This window comes from Oncorhynchus kisutch, unplaced genomic scaffold (assembly GCF_002021735.2).
Source record: "Oncorhynchus kisutch isolate 150728-3 unplaced genomic scaffold, Okis_V2 Okis06b-Okis10b_hom, whole genome shotgun sequence".
Taxonomy (NCBI): Eukaryota; Metazoa; Chordata; class Actinopteri; order Salmoniformes; family Salmonidae; genus Oncorhynchus; species Oncorhynchus kisutch.
Window position 1 is genome coordinate 12103790 of NW_022261983.1, and position 12603 is coordinate 12116392.

General features: G+C 42.6%; 1 protein-coding gene across 2 annotated transcripts in view; it reads right to left on the minus strand.

Moving 5' to 3' along the window:
* Positions 1–1478: 1478 nt before the first annotated feature.
* LOC109879897 (zinc finger protein 2 homolog) overlaps positions 1479–12603 on the minus strand; it is a 53292-nt gene continuing 42167 nt past the window's right edge. The window contains exons 2-4 of one of the 2 annotated variants that reach the window (XM_031814363.1): positions 8454–8631; positions 7429–8057; positions 1479–1914 (exon numbers count right to left, since the gene is read on the minus strand). In XM_031814363.1, coding sequence (XP_031670223.1) covers positions 1726–1914; positions 7429–8057; positions 8454–8631 — 996 coding nt within the window. In that variant the 3' untranslated portion in view covers positions 1479–1725. Of the gene's footprint in view, positions 1915–6766; positions 8058–8453; positions 8632–12603 lie in introns of those variants that run through there. The other variant, XM_031814362.1, reaches the window with a different exon arrangement.

A 12603-nucleotide genomic window follows, 5' to 3' on the forward strand; every position in this document is an offset into this window, starting at 1 on the left:
ATGTCTATGTCTGCCAGTTCTATTTGGCGCCGGAGGTGGTTGCCATACAACTTTCCTGATAGCTTGTGAGCTCTGTGACACAATACAATTAGCGCAGCTGAATTTGGCAGGATGTTGGTGTCCTTTTATTAATACGCACTATGTTGCCAGGCTGGTTTTCCCACTGTATAGCATCTGGGTCCTGTAAAAAATTAGATTTTTTGATTTTGATGAGGACTCCTCACCATTGTAGAGTAAATAGTACTTTCACAGTCTTAACATGATACCTCATGCCTTCTGGAATCCAGAGAGATGGTCTCCTCCTCATCATCGTCTCCATCATGTGCTGTTGCTGCTGCACTGGGCCTCACCCTATCACATTTAATCGGATTCATATTGAAGCTAGTAGAGACAGACATGCCAGGCCTACAGTATGCCTTTGATGGAGTACTCACTGGATCAGCATCGTCTGGTGCTTGTGCTGGTGGCTCTAACAGGAACACAGTGCTGCCAGACACTGCAAGGCAATAGGTAAACCAAAGTCAGACAGTCCAAATTGATTCAATATGAATGTGGTTGTATCCCATGTAGAGATGGAAGGACATACCTTGAATGAAGCGGGTGGCATCTTGGGAGGAACCTATGCTCGTCTCTTTCCCCCCAGGGATCCCCTCTAAGACGGGCCTGCCTTTTTATTTAGCTCCAAGGCCATGTCCTCTGCTGGGGTAAGGTCAGCCTTTGGTGACCCCACCCGTGCCTTGTCTGTGGGTATTCTTTTTCACTGCTAAAACAGTACAGACAATGTGTGAGCAGGCACCTTCTGGGTACAATATATGCTTGTGCTTTGTTAAATATTAGTCAGGGACCATACCATTCTGCAGAATGTTCTTGTATTTGATTTTGACCTGCTGCCATGTCCGTTTTGGCCCGTTCATGTTTAATCTACACACACACACATTTAATGGAGTCACACTGCAAAAAATTACTTGGTATTTTTGTCTTGTTTTCAGTAAAATATCAAAAAATGTATCATAGCTTTATACAGTGTGATGGAGTTACTTTAACACATTTCACACTATCTGCAGTGCATTTCAATAAAAAAATGTAACCGTTTCATAATTACAGTACAACTGCATTTTTTGAGATGTGAATTAAATATTTGAATTGTAATTGTGATGTTTCAGCGGAGCGGTGAGTGTGTAATTGTGCACTACTTACGCATTCAGGCGGTCTGCAATACTTTGCCACGCTTTTCTCTTTGCTTTATCACTGTGGCGTTGTTGCCTTTCTTCTTAATTATATCTTTTACCTCCTCGTATGCCTCCATGAGGATTTGTGCTTCCGACGGGGAAAAATACGCGGCTCTAGTTGCCATGGTAATCAGTTAATCTGTGATCTGTGGGCGGGGTCTATTTGAGTGAGCCGTGAGCGCGCACCTATCCAGGATTGGTTTTCACCTGGCTTAATGAATCCGTGTCTGCTCATCCTGGCTTGGTCTTTGTGCAACCAATTAAGCCTGGACGCACATGTTTTGGCTTCATTGAGCTCAGCTGAGTCATTTATCCCGGATGTCTTAATTCTACTTTTGTGCAACATGCCCCTGGTGTTGGATAGATGGGAGATGAAATAAGCCATGTTTGTGCTTTTTGGTGTTGTCTCATTGGTCCTAAATTAACAAAGCTCTTCCCACATATATCCAAGGTGTCTCTCCAGTGTGTGTTCAATGGTGTCTATTCAGGATGGAAACTACAGCATAACTCTTCCCACAGTCAGAGCAGCAGTGGTGAGGTTTCTTCCCTGTACGTCTCTGCTGGTGTTTCTTGAGGTGTTCTGATCTGGAGAGACTCTTTTCTGTCTCGTCAGCAACATGATGTGGTTGAAGCGCACCAGGTGATAAGCCCCTCCCACTGAGAGCGCGACGGTTAGGAGAGTCCCCTGTGAAACAAAGACATTGAATAGACCGGTTTTGCAAATGTGGGTCCATAAACAAATACGATAACACGTTTTAACTGTTTTGTTATTTAGCAGAAGCTCTTATTCAGAGCAATTTACAGGAGCAATTAGGGTTATTAAGTACCTTGCTCAAGGGCACAGACAGATGTTTCACCTAGTCGGCTCAAAGATTCGAACCAGCAACCTTTCGATTAGTGGCCCAACGCTCTTAACCATTAGACTACCTGCCACCCTTATCAATATACACTCAGTGGCCAGTTTATTAGGTAAACAGATGGTTTAACAGATGGTAGAACAAGGAGAAGATCCGTAACGAGGAGCTCGACCCGCTCTTTCATGATACAGGCTGAATGTCCTCTTCCAACATGTGAAAGATGGTAACACCTGCGAAATCATGACTTGTTCAAATAGCCAGTGACGCAAAACCTAAACACCAGAACTACTGGTGCTAGTTATCCCACTTGGAGCATGCTGAGAAAATGTCAGTCTCATAGTTTCAGTATCCTTATACAGTACATACATAGAAGAAACCATCAGATATGGGGGTATTGTAACATGTAGTAGAAACCTACAGTAAAAAGGTATTGGTGTAGCCTGGTGCAATTTCTGCCCCATGTAACATTGCTCAAGATTCACTTGTTACTGTAACAGCATCCTCATCTAAAAATCATCAGTTTACAGTGTTTTCAATCTCAAGGCCATCAGACTGCTAAACAGCAATCACTAACTCCGAGAGGCTGCTGCCTACATTGAGACCCAATCACTAGTCACTTTAAACAATGCCACTTTAAATAATGTTTACATATCTTACATTACTCCTATCACATGTGTATACTGTATTTTATACCATCTATTGCACCTTACCTATGCCGCTCGGCCATTGCTCATCTATATATTTATATGTACATATTCTCATTCACCCCTTTAGAATTGTGTCTATTAGGTAGTTGTTGGGGAATTGTTAGATTACTTGTTAGATGTTACTGCACTGTCGGAACTAGAAGCACAAGCATTTCTCTACACTCGCATTAACATCTGCCAACCATGTGTATGTGACCAATAAAATTTGATTTGATTTTTAGTGGAGAGAGAGAGAGAGGAAGAGAGGAAAGTGGAGAGAGAGGAAGAGAGGAAGTGGAGAGAGAGGAAGAGAGGAAAGTGGAGAGAGAGGAAGAGAGGAAAGTGGAGAGAGAGGAAGAGAGGAAAGTGGAGAGAGAGGAAGAGAGGAAGTGGAGAGAGAGGAAGAGAGGAAAGTGGAGAGAGAGGAAGAGAGGAAGTGGAGAGAGAGGAAGGTGGAGAGAGAGGAAGAGAGGAAAGTGGAGAGAGAGGAAGGTGGAGAGAGAGGAAGGTGGAGAGAGAGGAAGGTGGAGAGAGAGGAAGGTGGAGAGAGAGGAAGGTGAGAGAGAGGAAGAGAGGAAAGTGGAGAGAGAGGAAGAGAGGAAAGTGGAGAGAGAGGAAGAGAGGAAAGTGGAGAGAGAGGAAGAGAGGAAAGTGGAGACGATAAATTATTTTAACTACAAAAACAGATTAACGTTAATACATGGGATTATAGATATACAGATGGTAGCAAGCAAGGTTAAACAGGTGAGTGGGTCCAGCATTTGATACACGGGATTGGAAATAATCATAAAACGAATGACTGTGGTGTTTGTTTTGAAGCCAGAAAGACATCCACAAAAAAAAAAATCTAATTTGTCAATATGTGGTCAGGGGGAAAATGGAGTCCCTAGAGAAAGTACAAGATGGGTGTCAGGGATGGAGCGGCAGTATTATCATAAGGAGATGTGTACTTGGAAAATGGAGGAGGAATGGAGGGAAAAAGAGGGAGAAAGAGGTCTAAGAGAGTGAGGGAAGAGGGTGAGCTCGATTTGGATAAAAATGGTGGGGAAAAAAGGGAGATGGTTTGTCAAAGAAGAATGGTAGAAAGTGTAAGCAGAGTGAGCTGAAGACAGGAGAAGAAATGGAAGTGGAAGGTGTGGTAAAGTTATCGGAGACCGAGGTATACACCGAGGATGAGGAAGAGTCTGACAGTAGGAGTGAAGTTTATGGAAAAAGTGGACTCTTGCCTTTTGGCTGATCCATTTGTGGTTTCACGGTGGGTGAAAAAAAGAGTTGGGTCATGTGGAATCGGAGGGGGTAGGTAACTAAAAGTTGTCTCATGATAATTGTTTGTATTTCTGTTGGGTAGAGGAAGAATGAGCTCGAAGTAAAACGAATGGAGGCAAGAAAAGTGAATGGTTTCTTCTCAAGAAAGGGGCACTAATGAAAGGGGTGATAACTGGGGTAGCAGTAGATATAAACGCGGACCAGCTGAGGGGAAAGATTCCCGATATATGTGATGCTCGTCATTTGATGCGACGCAGACAGGGTGGCAAGAGTGGGGAAACAGAAGAGTCATTGTCTGTTCTTTCGAGTTTTGAAGTTGAGTCTTTGCCCGACAAAGTGAAGTTAGGATATACAAGTTATCCTGTACGAGCTTATGTGCCGAATACATTAAGATGTTACAGGTGTCAATGTGTAGTAGGGAGGTTCCAAGGTGTTCCTATGTGGCAGCAGTGTGTAGTAGGGAGGGTCCAAGGTTTGAGAAGTGTGCAGAAGGGCATGAGACAAAGGAATGTGTAGCATTGGGGAAAGTAGTGGAATGTGTTAATTGTAGGGGTGCCCATGGAGCTGGGGATCAGAAATGTCCTGTGTGAGAGAGAGGCAGGTTGGGGTTTCCAGGGTTAGAGTAGAGCAGAAGTTGTCATATGCTGAGGCAGTGAAGAAAGTAGAGGAAGATGGGTTAAGGGGGAGGAGTGGTGAGAGTAGTAGAGATATACCCGTACAGAGGGAGGAGTGGTGAGAGTAGTAGAGATATACCAGTACAGAGGGATAGGCCAAAAAGTGAACTACTCTACTCTACAGTAGTGGGTGTTTTCAATCACGTAACATGTGACACAGACATTTAATTGCACCACCAACCAACCCTACAACTATTTCAGAATATATATATATTTTGTAATCTCAAAACATCATATCTCTTCTGCAGTAAAATCTTGTACAGGTACTTTTCAGCAGCTGCCCCCTACACTCATTAAAAACACACAACCCCATGTCAGTTCATGCTGCAAGAGCTCTGATAGGTTGGAGGACATCCTCCAGAAGTTGTCATAATTACTCTGTAAGTCTATGGAAGGTGGTGAGAACCATGAGCCTCCTAGGTTTTGTATTGAAGTCATTGTACCCAGAGGAGGACGGAAGCTAGCTGTCTTCCAGCTACACCATGGTGCTACCCTACAGAGTGCTGATGAGGCTACTGTAGACCTTAATTGCAAAATAGTATGTTTTAATAAATTACTTGGTAACATGATTATATTTAGTATAGTTTTCATCTAAAAAGGATAACTTAAAATGTTTTAAACATTCTTTTTCTGAAAAACCACTGAGGATGATGCTTCTCTTCCTCCCCTGACCCCCCCAGACACCAGTCAGTCACCCACATAATCCCCTCCTTACTAATACCTAACGAGCTTGCAAAGTTACAAATCACATTGCCAGCTGTTATCTGGCTAATTACATTGATATGCTTTGGAATGTCTAGCCAGCGTATCAGGAAAGGTAGCTAGATTTTGGTTTAGATATACAAATGTAGTTCGTTAGCTACCTCAGATTTTTCTTTTTTCTGCTGTGCTGATGTTAGCTGACTGGATGCCTTCATCTTTGAGAAAAAATAATTTGATAGAATAGAATCACTTTTCAACGTTCAACGACATGGCAACCCCAAGAGTTGAGAATTCAGTTCTGTTTCAAAATCCTCTGGTTGAAAGCTACAAACAGACATTTTTCTCACATCAACTGGATACACCTTCACAGGGCGGTACTCCAAGTCCTGAAATCGCTATGAATTCTGGATATTGTGATTTGCTTACAACCCAAAAAATTGTAGCTGGCCAGTTCATATTTGCATGTAGTGATGAATTAACATTTTTATGACTTGACATATTAATAACATATTAATGGACATACACTGAGTGGACAAAACATTATGATCACCTGCTCTTTCCATGACATAGACTGAACAGGTGAATCCAAGTGAAAGATGTGATCACTTATTGATGTCACTTGTTAAAGCCACTTCAAATCAATGTAGATGAAGGGGAGAAGACAGGTTAAAAATTGATTTTTAAGCCTTGAGACAATTGAGATTAAGGCAGTTTACAATTTAAAAAACAATTACAAAATATTAACAGATTTCACAACACACTGTGTGCCATCAGGGCCCTACTCCACCACTGCCACATATCTACAGTACTAAATCCATGTGTATGTTATCGCGTGTCTGTGTTGCTTTAATCTGCTTTTTAAATCTAATTTTACTGCATCAGTTATTTGATGTGGAATAGAGTTCTATGTAGTCATGGCTCTATGTAGTACTGTGCACTCCCCATAGTCTGTTCTGGACTTGCGGACTGTGACGAGACCTCCTGTGGCATGTCTTGTAAGGTATGCATGGGTGTCCGAGCTGTGTGCCAGTAGTTCAAACAGACAGCTCGGTGCATTTAACATGTTAATACCTCTCATAAATACAAGCAGTGAGGAAGTCAATCTCTCCTCCACTTTGAGCAAGGAGAGATTGACATGCATATTATTAATATTATCTCTCTGTGTACATCTAAGGGTCAGCCGTGCTGCCCTGTTCTGAGCCAAATGCAATTTTCCTAAGTCTTTTTTAGTGGCATCTCACCACACGACTGAACAGTAGTCAAGGTGCGACAAAACTAGGGCCTGTAGGACCTGCCTTGTTCACAGTGTTAAGAAAGCAGAGCAAGAAAGAGATGGATATGACTGTTCAATATATGTTTTCTATTGATCCTTTATTTAGGGATCTGGAACCGGTGTCGGATCGGAAGATGAAATACGGCACATTTTTGCTTTCTGGTGTTTTTTCATTGGCCCTAAATGAGCAAAGCTCTTCCCACAAAAACAGACATAGGGTTTCTCTCCAGTGTGTGTTCGCTGGTGTGAATTTAGGCTCCCTGATTGACTGAAACTCTTTCCACAATGCTCACAGCTGTAAGGTTTCTCTCCTGTGTGTGTTCGCTGGTGTGAATTCAGGTGTACTGATTGACTGAAGCTCTTCCCACACTGATCACAGCTATAAGGATTCTCTCCTGTGTGTGTTCGCTGGTGTGTATTCAGGTGTACTGATTGACTGAAGCTCTTCCCACACTGATCACAGCTATAAGGCTTTTCTCCTGTGTGTGTTCGCTGGTGTATAGTTAGTTTTTCTGATACAGCAAAGCTCTTTCCACACTGATCACAGCTATAAGGTTTCTCTCCAGTGTGTGTTCGCTGATGTGTAGTTAGGGTGGAAGCTAGAGCAAAGCTCTTACCACATAGACAGACAAAAGTTCTCTCTCCAGTGTGTGTTGCCTGGTGTCTAATCAGGGAGGAAACTACAGAGAAGCTCTTCCCACAGTGATCACAGCTATAAGGCTTAACTCCTGTGTGTGTTACCTGGTGTCTATTCAGGGTGGAAGCTACAGCAAAGCGCTTTCCACACTGATCACAGCTGTAAGGCTTCACTCCAGTGTGTGTTAGCTTGTGTGTCGTCAGGTGGACTGCCTGATTGAAGCTCTTCCCACACTGATCACAGCTATAAGGCTTCACTCCAGTGTGTGTTAGCTTGTGTGTCGTCAGGTTGCATGACTGGTTGAAGCTCTTTCCACAATCAAGGCAGGGGTAAGGCCGCTCCCCTGTATGAATTCGCAGATGATATTTGAAGGCGTTAGAAGCAGTAAAACACTTCCCACATTCTGGGCAGCTGTAAGGCTTCTCTCCAGTATGGATTCTTTGGTGTACTTTAAGACCTCCTGCACAGGTGAAACTCTTCCCACACTGAGAGCAGCAGTACGGTTTCTCTCGGGTGTGAATCCGCTGGTGCATAATGAAGCCACTCCTGCTAGTGAAACTCTTTCCACAGTCAAAGCAGTAGTGGTGAGGTTTCTTCCCTCTACATCTCTGCTGGTGTTTCTTGAGGTGTTCTGATCTGGAGAGACTCTTCTCTGTCACGTCAGTAACATGTTGTTGAGGCTCCCCAGATGATAAGCTCCTCCCACTGAGAGAACGACGGTTAGGGGTGTCACCTGTGAAACAAAGACACTGAATAATAGGTTTTGGAAATATGGGTCCATAAACACTTTATTTTTGTTATTTAGCAGACGCTTTTCTCTAGAGCGACTTACAGGAGCATTTAGGGTTTTGTACCTTTCTCAAGGGCACACAGACAGATTTTTTACCTAGTTGGCTCAGAGATTTGAACAAGCAACTTTTCAATTAGTGGCCCAATGCTTTTAACTACTAGACAACCTGCTGTCTTTATCATCAATATACACTCATTGGTCAGTTTATTAGGTACACCCCCTCCATTCACAAAACTGGATCGATAATTTACTGGCCACTGAGTGTTTACTGTTTATGAATGAATTAACAGAAGTTGCAGAAGCAGATTGTAGTCTAACCCACCCCCCCATTGTTCTTACTTGATGAAATCAAATCACCCTCCTCATGTCCTTCTCTCACAGTTCCACTCTGCCCTGCTGTTTTCCTGCAGTCGACCAGCCTCACAGAAACCCTCTTCAGACCCAGCAGTAAGGAGCTACCAGGAGAGTTGTGACCCAGGGACTCCGGCAGGGTGGAGGGGGACGGACTAGCTCTGTCCTGGTGACCACAGGAAGTATTTTACATAGAATATCATTAGACCAAACATTTTATTACTTTAGTCTGAATCTCTGATTGATTGGTGCATACTTGTAATTTTGCATTTCTCCCGAAGTGCATCACTGATCACTACTTTCCACAACATTTTCAATCACTTTGGCAGATTTTTCATATGGAAGTGGTATATATACAGTGGGGCAAAAAGTATTTAGTCAGCCACCAATTGTGCAAGCTCTCCCACTTAAAAATATGAGAGAGGCCTGTAATTTTCCTCATAGGTACACTTCAACTATGACAGACAAAATGAGGGAAAAAAAATCCAGAAAATCACATTGTAGGATTTTTTATGAATTGATTTGCAAATTATGGTGGAAAATAAGTATTTGGTCACCTACAAACAAGCAAGATTTCCATCCACACAGACAGTGTGGTGAAGAAGACTGAACAGCACCTCTTCAACCTCAGGAGGTTGAAGAAATTCAGCTTGGCCCCTAAGACCCACAAACTTTTACAGATGCACCATTGAGAGCATCCGGTCTGGCTGAATCACCGCCTGGTATGGTAACTGCACCATTCACAACTTCAGGGCTCTCCAGAGGGTGGTGAGGTCTGCCCAATGCATCACCGGGGCACAATGCCTGCCCTCCAAGACACTGACAGCACCCAATGTCACAGGTTGGCCAAAAAGATCATCACGTTCATCAACCACCCGAGCCACGGCCTGTTCACACCGCTATCATCCAGAAGGCGAGGTCAGTACAGCTTCTCTCTCAAGGCCATCAAACTGTTATATAGCCATCACTAGCCGGCCTCCACCCAGTACCCTGCCCTGAACTTGTCACTAGCTGACTACCACCCGGTTGCGCTACCATGCACCTTAGAGACGGCTGCCCTTTGTACATAAACATGGAACACTGGTCACTTTAATAATGTTTACATACTGTTTTAACCACTTCATATGTATATACTGTATTCTAGTCAAGGCCATCCTATTCAACTTTCAACGCCCTTGCTGTCTCTGCCTGGCCGGTTCCCCTCATTCTCTGCCTCTAACCCTATTACAGGGGCTGAGTCACTGGCTTGCTGGGGCTCTCTCATGCCGTCCCTGGAGGGGGTGCGTCACCTGAGTGGGTTGATTCACTGTTGTGGTCATCCTGTCTGGGTTGGCGCCCCCCCCCTTGGGTTGTGCCGTGGCGGAGATCTTTGTGGGCTATACTCAGCCTTGTCTCAGGATGGTAAGTTGGTGGTTGAAGATATCCCTCTAGTGGTGTGGGGGCTGTGCTTTGGCAAAGTGGGTGGGGTTATATCCTTCCTGTTTGGCCCTGTCCGGGGGTGTCCTCGGATGGGGCCACAGTGTCTCCTGACCCCTCCTGTCTCAGCCTCCAGTATTTATGCTGCAGTAGTTTATGTGTCGGGGGGCTGGGGTCAGTTTGTTATATCTGGAGTACTTCTCCTGTCCTATTCGGTGTCCTGTGTGAATCTAAGTGTGCGTTCTCTAATTCTCTCCTTCTCTCTTTCTTTCTCTCTCTCGGAGGACCTGAGCCCTAGGACCATGCCCCAGGACTACCTGACATGATGACTCCTTGCTGTCCCCAGTCCACCTGGCCATGCTGCTGTTCCAGTTTCAACTGACCTGAGCCCTAGGACCATGCCCCAGGACTACCTTACATGATGACTCCTTGCTGTCCCCAGTCCACCTGACTGTGCTGCTGCTCCAGTTTCAACTGTTCTGCCTTATTATTATTCGACCATGCTGGTCATTTATGAACATTTGAACATCTTGGCCATGTTCTGTTATAATCTCCACCCGGCACAGCCAGAAGAGGACTGGCCAGCCCACATAGCCTGGTTCCTCTCTAGGTTTCTTCCTAGGTATTGGCCTTTCTAGGGAGTTTTTCCTAGCCACCGTGCTTCTACACCTGCATTGCTTGCTGTTTGGGGTTTTAGGCTGGGTTTCTGTACAGCACTTTGAGATATCAGCTGATGTACGAAGGGCTATATAAATACATTTGATTTGATTTGAACTAGTCCTGTATATACTGTATTCTAGTCAAGGCTCATCCTATTCAACTAGTCCTATATATACTGTATTCTAGTCCATCCTATTCAACTAGTCCTATATATACTGTATTCTAGTCAAGGCTCATCCTATTCAACTAGTCCTGTATATACTGTATTCTAATCCATCCTATTCAACTAGTCCTGTATTCTAGTCAAGGCCATCCTATTCAAATAGTCCTGTATTCTAGTCAAGGCCATCCTATTCAACTAGTCCTGTATATAATGTATTCTAGTCCATCCTATTCAACTAGTCCTATATATACTGTATTCTAGTCCATCCTATTCAACTAGTCCTGTATATACTGTATTCTAGTCAAGGCCATCCTATTCAACTAGTCCTGTATATACTGTATTCTAGTCAAGGCTCATCCTATTCAACTAGTCCTGTATATACTGTATTCTAGTCAAGGCCATCCTATTCAACTAGTCCTATATACTGTATTCTAGTCCATCCTATTCAACTAGTCGTATATATACTGTATTCTAGTCAAGGCCATCCTATTCAACTAGTCCTATATATACTGTATTCTAGTCCATCCTATTCAACTAGTCCTATATACTGTATTCTAGTCCATCCTATTCAACTAGTCGTATATATACTGTATTCTAGTCAAGGCCATCCTATTCAACTAGTCCTATATATACTGTATTCTAGTCAAGGCCATCCTATTCAACTAGTCCTATATATACTGTATTCTAGTCCATCCTATTCAACTAGTCCTATATATACTGTATTCTAGTCAAGTCCATCCTATTCAACTAGTCCTATATATACTGTATTCTAGTCCATCCTATTCAACTAGTCCTGTATATACTGTATTCTAGTCAAGGCCATCCTATTCAACTAGTCCTATATATACTGTATTCCAGTCCATCCCATTCAACTAGTCCTGTATATACTGTATTCTAGTCAAGGCCATCCTATTCAACTAGTCCTATATATACTGTATTCTAGTCAAGTCCATCCTATTCAACTAGTCCTATATATACTGTATTCTAGTCCATCCTATTCAACTAGTCCTATATATACTGTATTCTAGTCCATCCTATTCAACTAGTCCTATATATACTGTATTCTAGTACATCCTATTCAACTAGTCCTATATATACTGTATTCTAGTCAAGGCCATCCTATTCAACTAGTCCTATATATACTGTATTCTAGTCCATCCTATTCAACTAGTCCTATATATACTGTATTCTAGTCCATCCCATTCAACTAGTCCTGTATATACTGTATTCTAGTCAAGGCCATCCTATTCAACTAGTCCTATATATACTGTATTCTAGTCAAGTCCATCCTATTCAACTAGTCCTATATATACTGTATTCTAGTCCATCCTATTCAACTAGTCCTATATATACTGTATTCTAGTCAAGGCCATCCTATTCAACTAGTCCTATATATACTGTATTCTAGTCCATCCTATTCAACTAGTCCTATATATACTGTATTCTAGTCAAGGCCATCCTATTCAACTAGTCCTATATATACTGTATTCTAGTCCATCCTATTCAACTAGTCCTGTATATACTGTATTCTAGTCCATCCTATTCAACTAGTCCTATATATACTGTATTCTAGTCCATCCTATTCAACTAGTCCTATATATACTGTATTCTAGTCAATGCCATCCTATTCAACTAGTCCTGTATATACTGTATTCTAGTCAAGTCCATCCTATTCAACTAGTCCTATATATACTGTATTCTAGTCCATCCTATTCAACTAGTCCTATATATACTGTATTCTAGTCCATCCTATTCAACTAGTCCTATATATACTGTATTCTAGTCCATCCTATTCAACTAGTCCTATATATACTGTATTCTAGTCCATCCTATTCAACTAGTCCTATATATACTGTATTCTAGTCCATCCTATTCAACTAGTCCTATATATACTGTATT